Below are 20,430 nucleotides of genomic sequence, written 5' to 3'. Positions count from 1 at the left end.
AAAGCACCACCTGGACTGAAGCAGTTGATAATATTTCTTCTTTGTTTTCAGGAAACTATATCAGTATAATGGCCCTAATCTTGACAAAGAGTACACAAGTGACCACTCTTTTTAATCAAAGAAAAATAACTGAGAGCTCTCCTGCAAGACAAATGAATACATGAATGCAGCCATGATATATTTTGGTCTCCTGACTGTGTGTTGGACAAGTAAATCTATTCCTAAGTTCAAATATTTCTGCAGATTGTTGGACTATCCCTCTTCATCGCAGTCAAACAGACTTGGTACTGTTGTATTTTCTCCCAGCAAAGAACTTTACAGTTGCTAAAAGTCACATGTTAAAAGCATTTATACAACTAGTCAGGGTAAATGGGAAAAAAAAAAAAAAAATTCGTGCCAACATGTCTAAAGTTTAGAATAAAATATCTAGTGTCAATCATATGCAGAAGCCAAAGGGTGATGTCAGCATCCAAGACAGAACAGTAAGGCTGTGGTGCCACTGGTAACAAGTCCTATTGTCCTGCATGTTGTGTTGCTGTTCCGCTGGGTTCCTGGATCCATAGTCACATTTATCATCACAGATTTCACAGACAGGAGCTCGACATTAGCTCATAATGCAAAAGTTGACCTTCTACTTTTCTGTCCAGTTCACAGTTAAATGTCGAACTTTCTAAAAGCTGTTTACTTACAGAAAATCAACAGCAACTTTGGACCAGGAGTAAAATACTCCACAGTAAGCCTGTCTTTGGCTCCCAATGGAAGTCATCCGTCACACGGGTTTAGTTAAAGTTCGGCTGACTCAAAATGTTTTCAGGGAATGTTTTCAACTTCAACTCATCTCAACCCAAGTCAAACTCTGCATGTTTGAGTGTGTATTAGTACCATCATAGCCAGAATGCCTTGTAACCAGTCATAGTGCACGTTGAGAGCTATGAAGAAAAGATTTATTCAGTGGCTGGACAGTCGAAGGCTGAGGATAAGGATGAAAAAAGTCAAAGGGTCTGGTGAGCTTGAGATGGCTGACTCACTCTAGAGTGAAACTGGATGCCGTTTGGAAGGCAGAGCAGGGTCCCTCTCCAGTCAGCTGATGCTGGTGTGTTTTCCCCTCAGTCTGTCTGATTGTCTGCTGTCCTCACGCAAGCTCAGGCCGAGCCTCCACTTCTCCACGAGATGCTGTGCGTGCTCGCATGTACTCGCTGGTCTGGACCACCCCTGGACACCCACTGCCGAGGCGCCACCTCCGCACTGCCAGGAAGGTGTTTAGGCCGTACACACCCGTCACAAGGAAACCAAAGATCTGCACGCAAGGGGAAATGAAGTGCATTCTCAACGTCACCGAGAGCCTTAAAACTGAGTGCAGGATGGAAACATTGCTTTGAACTGTCTGTTGTGTTCATTATTTATGTAGGTTGTGATTTAAATGTGCTGCATGTGAGTAAAAAGTGAATCTAAAATGTTTTTCAATGCAATTACTATTACATACAAAGACACACAATTCTAAGAAGAGAGAGAGAGAGAGAGAGAGAGAGAGAGAGAGAGAGAAAGAAATGCCTCATCCTGTTTGGAAAACTCTTGTTCCAACATCAGAAAATGATGTGCATTGCATTCAGGTTTAATTTGGCAGCTTCCCCTTCCCTCAGCAAAGACAGCGAGTGATCCAGTGATAATAAATCTGAACGACTGAGGCTCCATTCCACAGAGGAGCAGTAGCAGTCAGAAAATTCAGCGATGTGCAAGTGCAAAACAAAAACAAGACCCGGTGATTCATCAGCAGGTACCTCGGCTCAACCAAACACTTTATCCGAGCCGGCTGGCGTAATGAGACTGCCTGGAGCCGAAGGATTTATCAGATTTTCCTCCTGAAGCTTGTGTGTCAGTGCACATATGAGCACGTCCATCCTTTGTTTCACAGGAATCACTGATGTCAAATGATAGGACTTGACAACTTCATGTGGTCTGATAAAGCAATCCATTGAAAATCTGACCAGACCAGTCACATAATAATCCGTGACATCGCTGACTTCCTACTGACTAAAGGGCAGGTTTGATATTTTTCAACCCAGACTGTGATAAAATGTTGATTCCCATCATTTATAAAGCGAGAAAGCAGCAGCTTCTTCCTTGCTGTCAACACAAGCAAGCTCAAAAACCTTGATAATAACCTTTCTGAAAATGGGAAACTCACAGTGCAAATGCGTTTGTCTAATTGATTTTCATATTTAGTCACAGCAGGTTCTGAACAACTACTGTTAATAACAATGATTGCCCTGTATTTTGCCCTGTATTGTGTGTGTGTGTGTGTGTGTAAGACGGGGAAAGTAAAGCTATACTTTGTTAAGAAAACTGTGATTAAGTAAAGGTAGGGGTGGGCTGCTATTTTTCTTTGTGAATGTCTTTTTCTCCTGTGTTTTGGTAAGTTAGACAGGTTAGTATTTTTGTATGTTATTTTCTTGTTATTTTCTTAGGTTATCTCTTGAAAATTAGTTAGGGTCGTTTTGTTAATAGTTAATAGTTCAGTTCAGTTAATAGTCTTGCACTGTAAATAGAGTTCACATTTTTGTAAATAAACGCATTTATACTGGACAGCCTTGTGTTGATTAAGGGTTATTCGGCTTGGGAGTAGAGGAAGCTGCACATTCATGTCGTGCCCCTGGTTTCCCCTAGACGGGGTCATAACACTACTGTTTGCAATGACCAGAGTACATCCCAAACGTTCATCAACTTCGTCAGAGCCACAGTGAACAGTTCAGTAAACGGTGATAAAAACCTGTTTGCCCAGTTTGCAGCCATTTTTTTGTCAAAGGACAATTTCCAGACATATTTGAAGCTGCAGCCAAGTGTTAAGTTTCTCCCAGCGAAAGCTAACAGTAAGGCTTTAGCGATCATAAATGATGGGAATAGATGCTTTAGTATGGCCTGGGCTGAAAAATACCAAACCTGTCCTATGAGGGAATATAGGGTTACATATGCTTTGTTCCAGTTTATTGGGGCACGAAGAGAAGGAAGGGCCACTCACCACTGCTGCTATTTCAGCTCCAGTGTTGTGGTTGATGCAGGCCAACACCAGAGAGGACAAGAAGAAGAAGAAGGTGCTGGCAGCCGTATTAACCAGGTCCTGCATGAACACACACACACACACACACACACACACACACACACACACACATACATTAGATGACATTATAGTGTGATTTTTTTTTTTTTTTTTTTTTTTAAGAAAGGTGACATTTTTCAAACCTGTACTATTCCAGTAGTGTATAGTAACAAAGTACATTTACAAGTACATTTTTTTTTATCATTGTCATTACTTGCTACTTTTAAGAATAGCCTAGCTTTTAAGTTATCTGTTGATTTTTTTTTTCTTTTCCAAAACGCAATTGGCCACATGCTGTGTTCCTCACAGGAGAAAAAAACAATCACAATGCCTGCTCCACCCAGCTCTGTAAAACAAGTGCAAGCAAGACATTCGCTTTCAAAATAAAATGCATCCGTTCCACTTCGTTGGCAAATCTAAAACGACTAACCCAGTGGTGGAAAGCAGATTTGTGTAGCAGAGTGGTTCCACAAGCAAGTCAGTGTGCACATTAGGTGGTTTCAGAGACTTACAAGGGTGCACTGTGAAAGGAAAACAGCAATGTGTTGATATTAAAAAGAAAATGTGCTTTGAATACTTAATTCTGTTTAAAGGCAAGTACTTGAATTAGCTTGAATTAAAATGCAACTTTCACTTGTAGCAGAGTAATATTTGACCAGGAGCATGTATACTTTGGCCACAGCTACATCAGCCTAACAAGCAGGCCAGCGTTTGGAGCAGTCATGCCCTGGGCGCCCCTGGGAAGCAGCACAATGTGTCGAACAATAAAAAAACGGCTTTGCTCTTGCGTTTCTCACCCGCTCCCTGATCTTTACCCAGAACTTCACTACGCCTGCCTGGGTTTTTAACTGCATGTTGCAAAGAACCTAATAGCACACACTTCAAAGACGGCTCGCACCTCATGTTACACACAAACACACACACAACCCCCCTGACCCTGTGTTTTTACATGCAGGGAGAGACAGAGAGGGAAAGATACCAGTCTTTGAAGTTGAACCGTCTGTCACTGCATGCTTCATGCTTCTGTTTGGCCCGATGCAAAACTTAGAGGCTAGACCAGGAGCTGTGAAGGGTTAAGACCCAAGTGCTCAGCATGACTGGGGCACGGCCCTCGTGATTAGATGCGTGATTGTAATCATGGTCTCATATGACACACAGGGCTTGCACAAAGACCATGTCACAAACACAGAAACAGACACACCCACACACACACACACACACACACACACACACACGATGCACATAACTGACAAAGCAGACAGCTCAGCAGGGCATAACACTGCGATAGCTTGCCACTAATCCTGGGGTTTAATCAGTAATATATTCACGTATAATCATACAACTAGTACACTCCCTGCACTTCCCCACCCAAGGACATGCACGCTCAGATGCACACATTGCACACAATACACACAAATCTTGTCCAACTGGTTTAGCTGGAAACGTATCCTGGTTCCACCGCTGTCCTGTTCTCGTAAGCAGCAAAGTTTTTCAAGAGCTACGAATCCAGATTCTCTCCCTCTCTCTTTCTCTCTCTAGATCCTATCAGCCTCTCTCTGCTACAGTCATTCCCACATTCCACATCCTAACCCGGCCAGCGCTCTGTAAAACTTTAAATAACACACACACACACACACACACACACTAAACCAAACCAAACCACTGGCTTTCTGGCTTAGTCATTATTATCGGCCTGTATCATTTGCTGATGATGTTCTCTTAATCTGTTGAGTTTGACAAAGCCTGCACAATTTAAACAAACACAAACTGCTTTCAACTGCTTTACTTGGTGTAGCGACTCATAATGTGCAATGCTGTGTGTTAACAACATCTGCGTGGTTGTATTTCTTTGCTGAGCTCTAAAGATAGATGCTTGAGATACACATGGGACTGCAGCGAGGCAAAACCTTGAGGAAAGGGTATTTATGAAAGTCATTCTCTTGATAGTCACAGCCACTTTCAGCCAGAGAGCTTCGCGAGACAAAAACAACTCTCTGACTTTCATTTCTACACCTGAACTTTTTTTGAAAGACAAATAAAATGGGTATGTGAGTATTTTCATTTCTCTGTCTGCTTGGGTGGCAAACTTCAGCTGTCAAAACCCAGAAAGCTTTTATTGGATTCCCGTTGTAGGCAAAGTAAATACAATGGGAGAGAAGTGGTCGGGACTGACGACTGATTAATCACCACAGCTAATAATAACTGCCCTCCTCACCCTGGGTTTGTGTGTGTGTGTATGTGTGTGTGTGTTGGATTACGCAGAGAGATGTGGACTGTTTCTGGCAGAACAGCGTGGGTTCAACCAAAGAAACAACAAAAAATATAGTTGAGGTTTTCTGACAACACAGATACAGGCTATCTATGTATCATCATCCATCTAAAATCAGTACCAGCCTGCTGGGTTGAGCAACCATATCCTGCAATTGTGCCCTTGAGCAAGGACTTTAATATCAGTCATTAATAATAAACTTCATGGCTGCATGTCAACTTAAAGGAAAACTTCAGCCAAAAATAAAATTTGGGTCATTGTGTTTTCATCTCTATGCAGGCAAACATGAGTGAAGTGCAGAACTGCAACAAACAGTTATTTTCATTATTAAGAAACCTGTTGATTATTTGCTTGATTAATCGATTTGTTTTTTGGGCGACACAATGTCAGCAAATGGTGAAAAATGTTGTGATGTCCTAAAATGTCCTGCTTTGTCCCATCCAACAGTCCACAACCCAAAGATATTTAGTTTACTGCCGCAGAGGAACCAGAAAATATTCACATTTGACAGTTGGAATCAGAGATTTTGGAAATCTTCCACTTAAAATGACTCAAAACGATTAATCAGTTATCAAAAAAGCCGGCAATTAGTTTAATGGTTGAATACTAATTGATTACTTGACTAGTTGCTGCAGCTCTAGTTTAGTGTTTTTGTCCTTATAAGACACAGCACAACTCTTTAGCAGCCTTCTCTACAACAGCTTCAATCAATGGACACACTTTTAGAGTTCTGAAAAGGGCAAAAAATGTCAACAAAGTTCCTGCATGCATGTGTGCAGTATGATTAAAGTCTTCCAAAGCAAAATAAAATGCTTCCACAGAATGAAGGGCCTATATTTAGGCTGCCTTTTAAAGTTCTGACCAGGGACAGCAGATGAAAACTGGCCTCTCCAGCTAACTCTGACTCACTTACAGTTTAACCATTGATTAGTGTGCATTGTCCCTGAAAAATAAACCAATAAATAAATAAGGTTACACCGTTATTTAGCAAAAACCCCCACTATAGCCTCTGATAACAAAACAGTTCATGCTAACATGCGTCCACGTTCTTCTCAGTGGGAACCTGTAAGGGTTCTCTCATAACAGCCTCATAACTGTTGTGAGTTTTGCCAACTGGCACGGAGGTGAGTAGTTTGACAACAACATTTTCATTTTTGGTTGAACTGTTTCTTTCTTCTTTGATGTTAGACAACAGTGTTAAGTAACACCACTATTGTGCACTAGACCTAAAGAGATGCTCTGTGTATCAAACTATAACAGGTCCAGCCAGGCACAAATGCTGGCAGTGCACTCGTAGATGAGATACCACGTCTGTTTCCACAACGGATGATAACCCCCAAAATTCACTTGGTGCAATGGCAGTGCATTCACACTTTTTAAAGCAAGAGCAACCGCACTGACATGATTTTCTCTCCCACTCCCCTCTGGGTCGTGCATATGCTCGCCTGTGTGTGTCCTGAGGCCTGCCCCGTTTCTGCTCCGGCGCCCCTTGGCTTGGTCATCAGCTATTTGGCTGTGTCTGCTCGGGAAAACAATGGTGCCAGTTGTAAGACAAGGGGTGGCCATCTAACAGTCATGACAAAAAAGACCAGTTTGTGCTGCAAGTAACAGACGGGGCAATGATTTCACGCCACCAGACAAAACATAAATAGATGCACCAACTGGTTCTCCTTCATCTGTCTTTGTAAAAAACTGCCTGCGTATGAGCATGTATTAAAAGAGACTGAACTCAAAACTACAACTTAACTCACTGTAAGTCACCAAGTGGGCTATACAACAAGGCCCCAGGGCTGTGTTCATTTCCTGGTGGAAGGGAAGGGAAAGGGGGAGCATTAGGTCCTATATTTCCCCTGCAGCACTGCCAAAGACATCATACAGAGTGAATCGGAGACGACAGGATCAAATAGCACATAATTGTATGAACAAAACCCTCCTTCTGAGACTCGAAACCGCATTATAAAACAACTCACTCCACCGAGGGGTAACGGCAGCACCGCTCCACGGTTTGGAGTTTGCAGAAAGTAGGGAGAGAGCAAACGGGTTAACAGCTGGTTAACACTCCGAAATGCTTACTCATGCTGAATTTCCCAGGGGCCCAGTGTGACTGGAGCAGCTTTGAACCTGATAGACATAAACACCATGGGGTTCAACCTACAATGTGGAGTGTGACCAAGCGTGCTAGGCTTGTTAGTTACGACAGTCAGGAGAGAGACTGCGGTATCTGGAAAGCAACACCGATGTCTGTCTTTCTCCTTACAGTGCCTCATTATTCCAAAAAAGTGTACGGCACAGTGTTACACAGAAACTGCTGTCCTCTGAGTACAAAAATAGAATAATAAAATGCTTGAAGGCAAAAAAAATGATTTGTGCTTGTACTCTTTCTCTCTTTCTTTTCTTTTCAATTTTTTTTTTTTTTTTTTTACAAAATATGAAGAAAGATTCAACATCTTTTTGCCCAAATGCAAGTTTCCAGCACCACCAGCAAGCCAAACCACAGCTCACCACAGTCTAGCTGCCTTAAACTACAACCTCTTCTGTGAGCTTAATGGCAACCCGCAATCAAACTTACTTGAACACACTTTTATTCTTGTGCAAGCATGCACACACACACACACACACACACACACACACACACACACACACACATACACACACACACACACACACACAAAACAGCAGTCAAGACTAGCAAATATATATTTATACATAATGGCATGTTGCTTTTAATATTGATTATTATACTGACTATTACACACCTGAGTAGAGAACAATTATTTAATCAGAGCAACAACGAGAAAAGCCAGTGGGCACCTGGAGAGACACTGTGACTAGCACTTCGTCTCAGAAAAGTTTGCTCAACTAACAGGAGGATTTTTCATCACAAAGTATTGGTCACAGGTGCCTGGTAAATCATCCTAAATCAGCACTTTTACTTAAAAAAAAACAAAAAAAAAAACTATGAATACTGACCACTCTGCCAAACGTAGAAGCCAAAGGCACACCCTCTCTTCATGTTTGAGGTGGAAAACACAGAACTGAGGATACCATAAAGCAACCTGATAGCTATGACTGGATTTGGACCTCTAACTTAACATCCCTTGCTTTACTAGGGTATGTAAGCTGTGTGGCCTCTGGAAATACAGTTAAAGCTACTTTTCCACTCCTCTCTGTAAAAGAATCCAGACTGCAGCCCAGAACACACCAACGTGTGATTGTAGGCAAATACTACAAGGCTGCAGATATCTGCTGTAAGATACCCTCCAGCTCATTCGCTTACAGCAAATATTGCATATCCTATGAACACTGACGATTTCCCAAACAGTCCTGCGCTCACTACAGCTCGACCGTTTCACCCATTACTTTACATGCTTAAATGAGTTTATACTCAGCCCTACCCTGATGCTAAATGCAAAGCCTTTGTGCACAGTGCAGGGGGTTCAGTCAAGATGTAACAACATGTTCAGTAAATAGCTATGTATTTGATTCACTGTTAGTGCGTTCACAGTTCAGCATATTGACAGCATTTTGAGTCAGATCTGAAGGCAAATAATTATGACTGAACAAAACTACCTTTATGTTTCTGACAAAAATGTGAGGAAAAAAAAAAAGCAAAAGCACAAAGTATAAACAGGTTAGGTCTCTCTGTGAGTTAATTTTAGTCAGGACGAGGAATGTAAGAGACTTTAAAAATGCCACTTCAATTAAAAATTTGACATTAATTCCATTCCCAAAATCAGTATAAAGAGTAAAGAGCAAAACAAAAAAACAGTGAATCATGCATCAATTTAACCAGGGAAATGTCACAGTAAAAGTGGTTCAAAGAAAAGCAGCTACATTTTTCAGACCTCTCAAATCAGGTTTCAGTCACTAATGCATTTAACTATATAGTGACTGTTGTTTTTCTGTTTTCACTGTGCCACACGGCAGATTTTAAACTTGACTTCAGTCACATCCTCCATTTTTATTTTGCTTGGGTCCACTTTGTTTCCTACCACACAGTACTGAGATCAGCGTAAAAATCCACACTAAAACTTGTTCGACTTGAACTCTCTTGTGTTCAAACAATGCAAAATAGAGAAGACCATGCTGGATATAATTTCTTAATAGAAATCACCCTTTTAAAGTTGTAGCTACTATGCAAAATTGCTCAGGATTGAAGTGAGAATAAAAAACATAGAGTCATCATAATCTGATGGTTGAGTCATGGTACTTGTTATCAGGCTGACTCACTGACAGATGATGTGTTTATTCCATGTTTTGGCTACTTAGTGTACCTTTAACTCAACAACACCATAGTGCTGTGATGTATTCTGTAGGACAAATTTTTATTGTATCCCTAGTTGAAAATCTTTTTTTTACATTTCTTTAAAGATGAAAACTAACACCTATCTGGTTTTATGTCACACTACCTGTTCTGGTCCATGTACATACCGTGAGGCTCCAGTTGACGTGGGGCACCTTGGTGTGGAAATTGAGGCTGAAGATGAGGAGGAGGACTCCTGTCACCACGAAGGCACTGCAGCTAACAAACTCAAAGAAGTAGACTCCTCCACAGGGAGAACACATCATTATAGTCTCTATGCAGATGAATGCAATGAGTGAGAGGACCTGCAGAGACAGAGAGAGGTATCAGGGATTAGTAGCAGAAATGAGAGGAGACATTTAGCATATTGTATAGCAGACTACAAGAAGTACAGTTACATAAATACATTTACTTTCATTTACTTAAATGAAAATTATCTAATTTCTATTGTCTAAAGACAAACAGACAAACAAAGGACTCACACTCAGAAGTCCTGCTGACTGTGCCATCCACCACCTGACCCACCTACCACAGTGCTTTACACTCGTTTCATACTAAGTCACTTTTTTCACAAAATGTGAAAACTGTAACATTTCAACATATCCAACATATGGGCTGCACGTCAACGATAAATCCTTACAGTAACAGCCTGGATTTGATTCCAAGCCAAGCCCTTTCCTGCTTGTCACCCTCTCTCTAGATAGATATATATGTTGAGAGACAGATACAGATATAAGGAAATTTCATTTGAGTTCAATACATTTTTTTTTTTAATGTTGGCCCTTCCCCCTTTAAAATGATAAGACATGTCGATGGCTCTCTGTTAGAGTTTATTAAAGGTTAACAACTCATTTATGTCCAAAAGTAGGTTTTTAAAGCAAGTTTCCCAATTTATTTTTTATTTTTTACTTCTCTTGCCCTTGTCCCTCTGCATTCTTTTATCTCTGTCTACCCTTGAATTTACATTGCAACACTCAGAAATGGTGCCACACCCACCCACCCACCACACAATCTTTTGAGCTCACTTTTTGCCTGCTTGAGCTTTGTTTTTACTTTCTTTATGTGTCAGAGCAAATTCATTGTTATTGTCTTTTGTGTTCTATTTCTTGCAGACTGTAGTCTAGGGACGGGTGTGTATGAGCCCCTAGAGGTTTCTTTCTTCTGCTGCTCATTTCTTTTTTTTCTTTCATTTCATATATATATATATATAGTCTGTTCTGTTTATCTCTGAAAAATAAAATCTAAAAATCGAAGTTGTCAGAGCAGAAATGCTCAGTGAAACCAGTGAGGTGGTGGTAAACACGCCATTTATTTGCCTTTTTTATTTCAAGAGACACACAGAAAGGTGTACACTCACATACTACAAAATATCTTAATCAAAATGTTAGAGTTACATGTATTGTAGGTCTCATTCATTCTAACATTAAGTGTTGTTTTCTAGATCGGGTTGAAATGACTCCCGGTCTCAAACTGTAATGTTTGGCCAATCAGCACTACTGACTGGGCAAATTGAAGAGCGTGCTTTCAAATCAGGCGTCAGGCAGCATTTTCATCACAGAAATACGTTAAACCAAACCCCCTTTACCCCCTCCACGCTGCAGCAAGAAGCCCAGCTGGCATGCTCACAGGTCACATGCTCCCTGTGTGAAGTGGGTCAACAGGCACTGATGTTACAGGTGTAAGCTTTAACACATTTGAACCCTGTGCCTGCCAGCATCATGGGACAGCCATGGTACCAGCTGAGCCAATTCAAAAAACACTTGAATTGGACAAAGGACAGCAGAGGAGAGAGTAAACTCTATTCCACCAGGCCGGCAAACATCCTCTATTCATTCTAATCTGTACCTTTAACACCAATGTTTATCGACTATATTAATATATTTTCATATATATACACGTTCAGCTCAAATCAGGCAATTTCAGGATCACATAGATGAGTTTCAAAACAAAAAACAAACAAAACACTCACCCAGAATTTAATAGACTATAAAAAATAAAAGTGTGCAGGCTGCTCACCGTGATATTTCTGAGTGAAAGAAGCAGGATCTTAGAAGACAGTGCCCCCCTCGACACTAAATATTCAATATTCTAGCTTTTATTATTATGGTTGAGTACTGAAATGCCACGCTTCCGGGATGATGAGGTGCCTGTCCTATTCATAGACCAGTGACCATGGGTCTAGTCTAGCTCCTCTCTCCCACCAACATCCATCACCAAACCACAGTATGGGAAGAATTCTGCTATTTAGGTGTTCATCTGCCATCGAGCCCCCCACAAAACCACACACAGATTACCGACTGGCTCGGAGCGGTCCAAGACCCAGAGACATAACAGAACCGAGGGAATACCACTGTGACACATTAAAGACCTGGAGCAGCCCAATCCAAACCAGTTTAGACCAGATCTTGTTGGTCTACCCGTGTGGGACAGGTTTGGCATTTGGAATTAAACATTGATGTGCTGAATAACGGTGAGTCTGTGCTGAGGGTCAGAGTGGGCCATATCAAAGTCCATAACACTGGTTTGAGTTTTCTCAAATGCCACAGTCGCTAAGTGCCATGGCTGATAGAGATACTGAAACAACAGACACCCCCCCACACACACATTCACAGACACACACACACACACACACACACACACACACACCCACACACCGAGAAAAAAAAAAAAAAAACATCAGACCACAAATCACAAAAAGCTTGGCAATCACTGACAGTTTCGGCAAAAGATTTTTGCTGAAGCTGCATATTTTTACAATTCCCATCCAGCCAATACACAAACTGCAACAACAGCAGAACGCCAAGTGTAAAGCTAAGATAATTTAACTTAATAATTAGAATAATTTAATTTAAGATAATTTCAATTTAACGATAATTTCAAAGGCTATTTCCCCAGCTGGGTATTATTATAATTATATATTTAACTAACTCACATGTAATATAATGGTTTCTATACAATTTTTTGGATGTGGCTAACATTAACATTGTTTTGTTAACATTAACGACCAACAACTCAAACTGTTGACGTGTGTGAGAGAATAAGTTGACATATGATTTGATTCTAGACTCCATATACCTGAAAAAAAAAAAAAACAAGGCACTGCAGCATATAGGGCCAAGTGGCTATTCACCTACCTCTTACAGATTATCAGTAAGTCCTATGAATTATAATATTATAATATTATTTTCAGCTGCTGAACAGTCCTGATGTTTTGAGACCAATAAAAAAAACATGCACATTGGATACAAACAAACCAAAAAACAAACAAACAAACAAAAGAAACACTGGCCCACATTAAGTGTGTTTTGTTACGCAGTCGAATGTCCTTCCCCCCGGAAAAAAACAAAACAAAACAAAAACATTTTGCTTTACAGTGGGATGTTCCATGCCCATCCCACTGACTTTAATCATAATGGGCAGCAAAGTGCAAATGCAAATTTGGAAAGTTGTCACTATGACTTACTGTCCTTTCCTTCTTTAAACATTCCTTGGCATGACTGTCACTTGCAGTTACAGATATACAGATACATAAAATGTATCTATATCTATCTACCATTGTGGAGCGTCCAATAGCTCCAACTGACATCTAGGAATTCAAATTGTAAAAATTTTACTTGCAGAGTCCTGTCAAATCCCCCTGCCACTGAACTACAAAGATGTCAGATTGCCTATCTTTGTTCAAACTACCAGCCTATATGTATGCAGGCCGGCTGTGTGGCCTTTATGTCTGTAAGTGTGCAGGAATGCCTCCCAGTTGAAAAGGAGCAATGTTTTCCATAATATGTGACCAGGATTAAGAAATGTACTATTGTCCAAGTGAGTGAAGAATCAGAATCAGAAATACTTTATTGATCCCCAAAGAGAAATTGGGTCAGTTGCAGTTGCTCAAATTCTCTAGAGAAAAATATATATAAGCGTAAGTAGAACTGTAAGAAATTGAGAGGGAAAATACAAAAATATGTGAAAGAGGAATGTCTATTTGGGACATCAGTTATTTGTGGGATCATACATATTTCACAGACTCTACATCATGATTCGGGTCCTGTTTTTATAGAAGAGAGAGAATTTATTGTCTTTCATCTGCAGATAAATCTCTGGAAAAGAGAAAAGGCAAAAGTTTGAGCATTATCTATTATTATCTATCTACACTGGCTCTAATCACCATAAAAATTTCAAAGCACATACATAAATTGTAGCTTTGGGATTCTCTCCTTTTGGAGTTCAGTTAATATCTAGTCCAGCTAGTCGAGTAGTGTCTTGCTTGACTGTCTGAGATACTGAACTGATGGAGCTGAAAACACACCGATGGTCTCATTAGCAGCAGACCGCACCTCCGCTCCCCCCACCCTGGGCTGCTCAACAGCCACTACCCTACCCTGCTCATCCAGTTTAATGAGCAGCGTGCACTGTTTGTGACAAGTGCTGTGTTTAGGACTGGTGAACTGCCAGTGCTGAACTCTCTTGTTTATGACAGGCTCTTTGTTCAAACCTTCAAATCTGTGACATCCGGACACAAAAGCTAGCAATTCACGGAAAAGCACTTAAAAGGTCTACAGATAGTACTGCATGAACACTGCACTGTCCAGCGATCACTTGACTTGTGACACACAGACAAAGAAACACAAAGAAAGGGTGGCTCCCTACTGCAGACCTAGTGGGTCTAAATTCCATTTTGTGCAGCTGTTGAAGCCCCATTAGAGTATACAGTTGGATAGCAATCTGTCTATGACTGTAATATAACCAAAAAGGGTTACACCCAGGCAGAAGTGGAGCGCTGTTTGGGCTGGAGGATGATGTCATGTCTCTTGATGAAAGCAGGTTTTCCCCTGGTTCCTGTGTAGCAGGTGTCAGGCAGACACAGGGGAGGTGGAGGATCACACACTACCATATTGGCTAATCTTGTAAGTAATGATTTTATGTCAGCTTTCACCCCTCCACAACCTGCTCATCATGCAGGCGCAAGTGTATGGCCATGCGCACAATCTCTCTCTCTCTCTCTTACACACACACATACACAGACACATGCACATCTTCATGTATGAGATTAAGTGCATTGTCTGTAAGGTCACTTGAAATCAGATCCCCTTCTTATACACCATCTGTTGTGCACAGAGAACTAATGGCAGAGAAAAGAGGCTTTACTACACAGACTACACAATGTAAAACGCTGCCCTCCGAGTGCTGGGAAACTCCTACACAAAAAACAAAACGCTGAACATGCTTCATTTCAATCCTGCAGCCCACAGTCATTTTTGTGTTGGAAAAAGTAGGCTATATGCAGGTTTTGTTTCACTCTTGAGGATAAAGTGTGTGTGTGTGTGTATGTTGGGGAGGAGGGTCTGATGCACACAGGCACAAATGTTCTTGTTGTCTTTACATCTCCATACAAGCTCAAGACTAAGTAATGTTTCAACCAGAACAGAGCAGAGTGGAGCAGACGGCCTCTCTCTCTCTCAGGGCAGGAAGTGCTCATTGATATGTGGTAGCATCTGGCAACATCATTACACTATATCCACAAGCTGCAAAAACGCTGCTCCATAATATTTAATTATCCCTTATTATAAGACCACTAAAAAGAGGGCAACATCACAAGATCCACTGACAGGAGTGGTCAATATGTAGCTAGCTAAGGCCTGATAAAATCAATGAGAATTTGTTTGGTGTAATGTCAAGCTTTTCATGGTGTCAGATTTCGGCTAACTGTCAGCTTAACGAGGTAAAGCCTGAGGTGAATGCCACTTGGACTATGTTGACCCTGTCACTGCAGACAAACAAAGGCAAGGGGCTGCTATCAGGACAGTGGACACAGCCCGCCAGCTCAGGTTTCATCCTACTGACACACAAAAGAGAGGTGGTGGGTGTGTTACACTACTGAACTATCCAATACAAACTGAATTTATCCAGCTGACCGGCCATCTAAACCAGTGCAAATGCAGTGCGGTGTTGTGGTGCCGCTGGCATACACCATCTTAATTATTCCTTTTTGGTTAAATAGTTAACAACACAAATTCCCTAAGAGGTGTGCTTGATTGCTGCATTAAACTTCTTAACTACTCTGCTTAGTTTGGGGATATACTTGAGTGTTTTGCTGCAACAAAGTTGAAAAAAAAAAAAAAAAACTCAACCCTGGAGAATGTGTTACCTACTGCTGGTTACCACAGCAACAGAGTTAAAGACTTAAGGTAGAACTAACTGGAAAGCAGACTGACTTTACTAGAGGCATTTTACTGCATGTCTATTTATCAAGTACAGGCTTTCAAATTACTTCAAGAATACAATGAGTGAGGTCACCCGTGTTTTTTTTTTTTTTTTTAAATATGTATTTACATCAAACTCCCTCTGTGTCAAAATCGTAGGGGTTAAGTAGCTGTTGCTCTGTCTGTATTCCCATGGGGTTTTATCTGTCGCTAAAAACCTTCCTCCAAACTCTTTCCTCTTTATTGTTTCCCTGAGTGTGCATAAATGCAGACATAAGCATTTCTAAAAAGATGTTAAGTTCCTGTGTGGCTAAAATGAGGGAGCTCTGTAGCTTATGTTGTTTCATTTCAAATTTCCCCTTAAGGTGTTTCCCTTTAAGTTTTTTTTTTTTTTTTTTTTTTTTTTAAACTTTCCAATTATTATTTCCCCTCAGGTGATTTTATCCAGCTCGTATAAGATAGAGGGATACCTGTGAAAACCAAAACTCACTTAAGATGTTGTATGCAGCCCTGCAGTGTGATGCACAGAACATGAGACTACTGGCACATAGCAACCTAGTCTCCACAAAGAGAGGAACAGAGCATTTCTCTGCACAGCCAGGTCAGTGCGACCTTCTGAATGATTAGGTAACTAGTATAGCTGGGGTGTGGTGGTAATACAACAAACATTTCCTGGGCAAAGTCATGAGGAAGTCTGAACAAAGGACAGAGAAGGTGAGCGAGACATTTAGTTCCACTAAATGGAAAGTGATAACTGGCAAAAAGTGATATTATCAAAAAGGTTCCGCAGTTTAAATTAAAGAGCAAACTAGCAATACAAACTACTGTGCTAATATGAAAGATGCACCGTTGTGCATTCATTGCACTATGTAAAAGATGATCTATTAACAAGAGAGCAGCCCTTACAACCAATGACAAAGTGAGGAAAAACAAGCCCAACTCTCACTGAGCATGGCAGTATTTCTTGGTTAAGCAGTGTCAACTTCTTCAGGGGTTCTTAAGGTGAGGTGTGGTTACATTACATGCAATCAGCTTATATTGCCATCTATCCGCTCTGGAAAGTCATCACAGTGTCAGCTGAGACAGTGTTAGACAGTTAGAGGACAGAGCAATAAAAGTGCAGACCAATGAAGCCATTAGAGTTTGGCAGTGGGCCTTTTGGGCTGATCTAAGATACCGAAAGTAACATGGATGACATTCAAAGGTCCTCTCCTTGTGGGTGAAGTAGACTCATGACTGGGTCAAAGCTGGAAAGTCAATATCAGAGCTGAATAAACTGTGGAAGTAGAGATTACAAATACAGGATTAGTAAGGAGAACTTAATTACTGTGGCCTACTTGTAGAAGTTGGTTTACCTCAGTTGTACTGTGGTACATTTTACAGCAAATGTCTTGCCTATGTATTATATTGGCAGTAATTTGATCTCTGTTTTATTGTTGTTTTACAAAGTATAGCCTATCTGCTCCTTTTCAAAATTTGCACAGCATTTTTATTTACAGCTGGGTTACAGTTTGCTCCTTTGTAACATCAACAGTTCATGACTTACTCTTTTTTTTTTATATGTGTGTGTGTATTGGGGAGCTAACTTTATGTCTGAGACACAGGTTTACATTTCAGGATCAATTAGTTATGCAGGTTAAGAATTCCTCTTATAGGAATATGTACATCATCATGTATGGACAACAATAACTGCAGCTGTTTGGTAAAAATAAATGAGGGAAGGAGGTGGCAAGTGAACAATAGGGTGATGAATTTTCAGAGGATCACCACTGTTATATGGTGGACTGGAGCCACTGCAGGTAAGTGAATGTAAAATTAAAGAAACACTGAGGTACAACGTTTATGCTTTAAGGTTTAGGTTTGTGTTTGTCTTCACTGACTGGCCAAGCCAAAGACAATATTATGTTATTCAATTACACAGACGAAGACTGTGAATGTGAATCTTTTTAATTCCCACCTGTTCTAGACGTCTTGCAAACTGATAACAGATGGCTTCCTAGCCTGCCTTCCCACAGCCGCAGAGGTCAACATCACAGGTGTGAGCTACAGCATGGGCTTACTCTGTGTGCTTCCTGAAGGCTCCCTGAAAATGACTGAAAATACTTTTGAAGCACAAATGAAAAAAAAGCTTGTCCTACTAAACATAATTGAATAAACCAATTCAAGCAAATTTTCCTTGGAAGACAGTGCACTAAAGTGTACAATGGTGTATTACAGCACACTACTGCAGTGACAGAAGTGCGCAAATGTTATTAACTGGTTAAAACGGGAGCTAAGGAATGTAAGATGGCCACACATGCCAAATAAACCAGATAAGTAGGAGGAGGGAGAGAGCAACTTAATAAACTACACAGAATTATCTTCCAAAAGCTTGATACTGAAGTTTGCTTGCGCTATAGGCAAATGTTGTTGGAGTTAATTGCTGGTTTCCTCAGTTTCATGGTTTTTCCTGTTGTGGGTACAGTGCTCCGTGTGTATGAGCGTGCAGGCCTGTCTCTGCGCACTTCTGGCACCAGAACAAGAGAAAGGGCTCTAGCCTGTTAGATATTTCCTCCTCTGGTGAATTATCATATCATTGGAAGACCTCCTTTTGCGTTGTTGTTTTTTTTTTCCCTCCCTGTGCACACATCTGGTTTAGGTGTATAGTTTTAAAGCAAGAGCCAAATATGTTTTTTTTTTTTCTCCACTGACCATGTCCTAACAAAAAACAAACAAACAAACAAAAAAATGCTGAATATCAGCATGTTGACTAATCTTGATTTCATTAGCTGATAAATTCATTACTGTAATAAATCATGCTGTGATTGCAGTTTCTCTGTGATTCAGGCTGGAATCCAATTGAAAGAGATCACCAGGGGGTTGTCGTAAATAGGCCTAAAGTGTCAAAGTAGGTTTTTAAGCCATCACAATTAGTAAACATATTCTATAACTGAATAAGTGGCACTGGGAAAGAGCACAATACAGTGGGTAGCTGATTCCAGATCTGGCACACTACAGTATGATAGCAATATGGTAAAAAATAGCACATACCAACTCAGAACTGACACACCCACTAAGAGGGGCAGTAATCCCACAAGAAAATATAGGGGGTTCTTAGAAATGACACAGCAAATTCAAGTGCAAAGATACCACAGGAGATTAGAAATTCCATCAAGTACAGTAACATCGCTATAAATTCACTACTGAAGATTACAGACACACAGGAATGGGCCTTTAGTGATTCTTGCATGAACGCACTTGGAATAAAAGTCTGCAGTACAAGAACGCACTTGGAATAAAAGTCTGCAGTACAAGTCATACAAATACACCTCCACATTTTACCTACACAGGTGATATGCTGCAGTATACGGGCAAGAAGCCTATGAGAAACAACTGATTGCAAGGTAAACCCAAGTAAACTCGGTTTGCCTACTTTTTCATTTTAATGAACAGGAGTTATCAATCTTTTGATTGAAATGTGTATGCATGCATGGCGGGCATGCGGTACTTTTAACCGGCAGTAAGTTATATGAGAATGGGGCTTTAATTAATGAAAAATGCTAGGGGCTTTTTGTTGCCAGATCGGAAGGCATGGTTTGCAGCCCGTGGATTAATTGACACTGCATCACCGCACAGTCACGCTGAAAACTTACCACTTCCACCACCTTTAAAATCCCGAAGTATGACTTGAGGTACTCCACGTCGCACCTTATCCCTCCTAAAACACCCCGTGAATGGACGGGCTCAGTGGTGGGCTGATACGGGCTGCTCGCCCCGGAGATCATGGAGGTGTTCGAGGCCTCGCCGTCAAAGCCCTCTGCCTCCTCGGTGGTCCTCATTGTGATTTAGGGGAGAAGCTCGACTTTGACTAAGGCGGGTGGGCTGCGGCGCACACCGTACACACCGACCACTTGTCCAGATCTACCCCACGGCGCAGGTTATGTGACAGAAAGCACACTTTGTTCCATGCAGACTGGAAGTGAATGGAGAAAACAAACCAGACGGTCCACTTCTCATAGCCTCCCCATGCGATCGTAACACATGAAAACAGTCGCGCTGGGTTATCCTGGGCGCGGGGTACAAAGCCGCTATCGTGTGTATTCCTCCTGATCACAATGCTAGTGTCAAATAACCTCACTTGTAACTGTGTTGGGTTTCCGAGGCGCGTCACTTGTTCGAGTCCCCCAGTGTCACTTTACTATGGACGATTCTGGTGAGTTCAGCGCCGGAAAAAATGTCTATTGCGCTCCGTGCCTCCTCTGTGCGCGGCCGATAAACATCACAGCCACCACCAGCCAGAAGAACCGAGAGAAAAGCCGTATTGTCTCCTATTGTAAACTTAGTTGGGCCAGCCTGTAGCCTACAGTACAGCAGTCTACAGTTTTACTCGCTATTGATGCAAAGCAGGCTTGTCTCCGCCCCCGAAAAAACTGCACATTCTTGTGTAGGCTATGCACACGTTTTTAAGTGTTCCCACACAGCTTGCAAAAATGAGTCCAGCCGGAACCACGCTGACTGCATTGGCCCCGGTGCATTTTTTCGCACTCTTCACTGTCGACGGCTGGTATGGGAAAAAAAAAAAAAAATA

At 41.2% G+C, this 20,430-nt stretch overlaps 1 protein-coding gene across 1 annotated transcript; it reads right to left on the bottom strand.

Annotated features, from left to right (window-relative positions):
* Positions 1–938: 938 nt before the first annotated feature.
* cmtm4 (CKLF-like MARVEL transmembrane domain containing 4) lies at positions 939–20,281 on the bottom strand. The gene is made up of 4 exons (XM_030048199.1): positions 19,496–20,281; positions 9,795–9,971; positions 3,017–3,115; positions 939–1,297 (listed from the first exon to the last, which is right to left on the bottom strand). The coding sequence occupies exons 1-4, from the start codon at positions 19,679–19,681 to the stop codon at positions 1,133–1,135; spliced, it is 627 nt and encodes a 208-aa protein (XP_029904059.1). The 5' UTR covers positions 19,682–20,281; the 3' UTR covers positions 939–1,132.
* Positions 20,282–20,430: the final 149 nt, after the last annotated feature.

Source organism: Myripristis murdjan, chromosome 3, assembly GCF_902150065.1.
Source record: "Myripristis murdjan chromosome 3, fMyrMur1.1, whole genome shotgun sequence".
Taxonomy (NCBI): domain Eukaryota; kingdom Metazoa; phylum Chordata; class Actinopteri; order Holocentriformes; family Holocentridae; genus Myripristis; species Myripristis murdjan.
Note: the sequence above shows the minus strand (reverse complement) of the source record. Positions and strands in the feature narration are given on the sequence as shown.

What these genes read in the sequence shown, in the direction of transcription:
- cmtm4 (XM_030048199.1), bottom strand. Translation starts at nt 19,681, where the DNA reads ATGAGGACCACCGAGGAGGCAGAGGGCTTTGACGGCGAGGCCTCGAAC. An exon ending in ACGTCAACTGGAGCCTCACG is followed by an intron (nt 3,116 to 9,794) that starts GTATGTACATGG and finishes GTGTTCATGCAG; the next exon opens with GACCTGGTTAATACGGCTGC. An exon ending in GAGCTGAAATAGCAGCAGTG is followed by an intron (nt 1,298 to 3,016) that starts GTGAGTGGCCCT and finishes CCTTGCGTGCAG; the next exon opens with ATCTTTGGTTTCCTTGTGAC.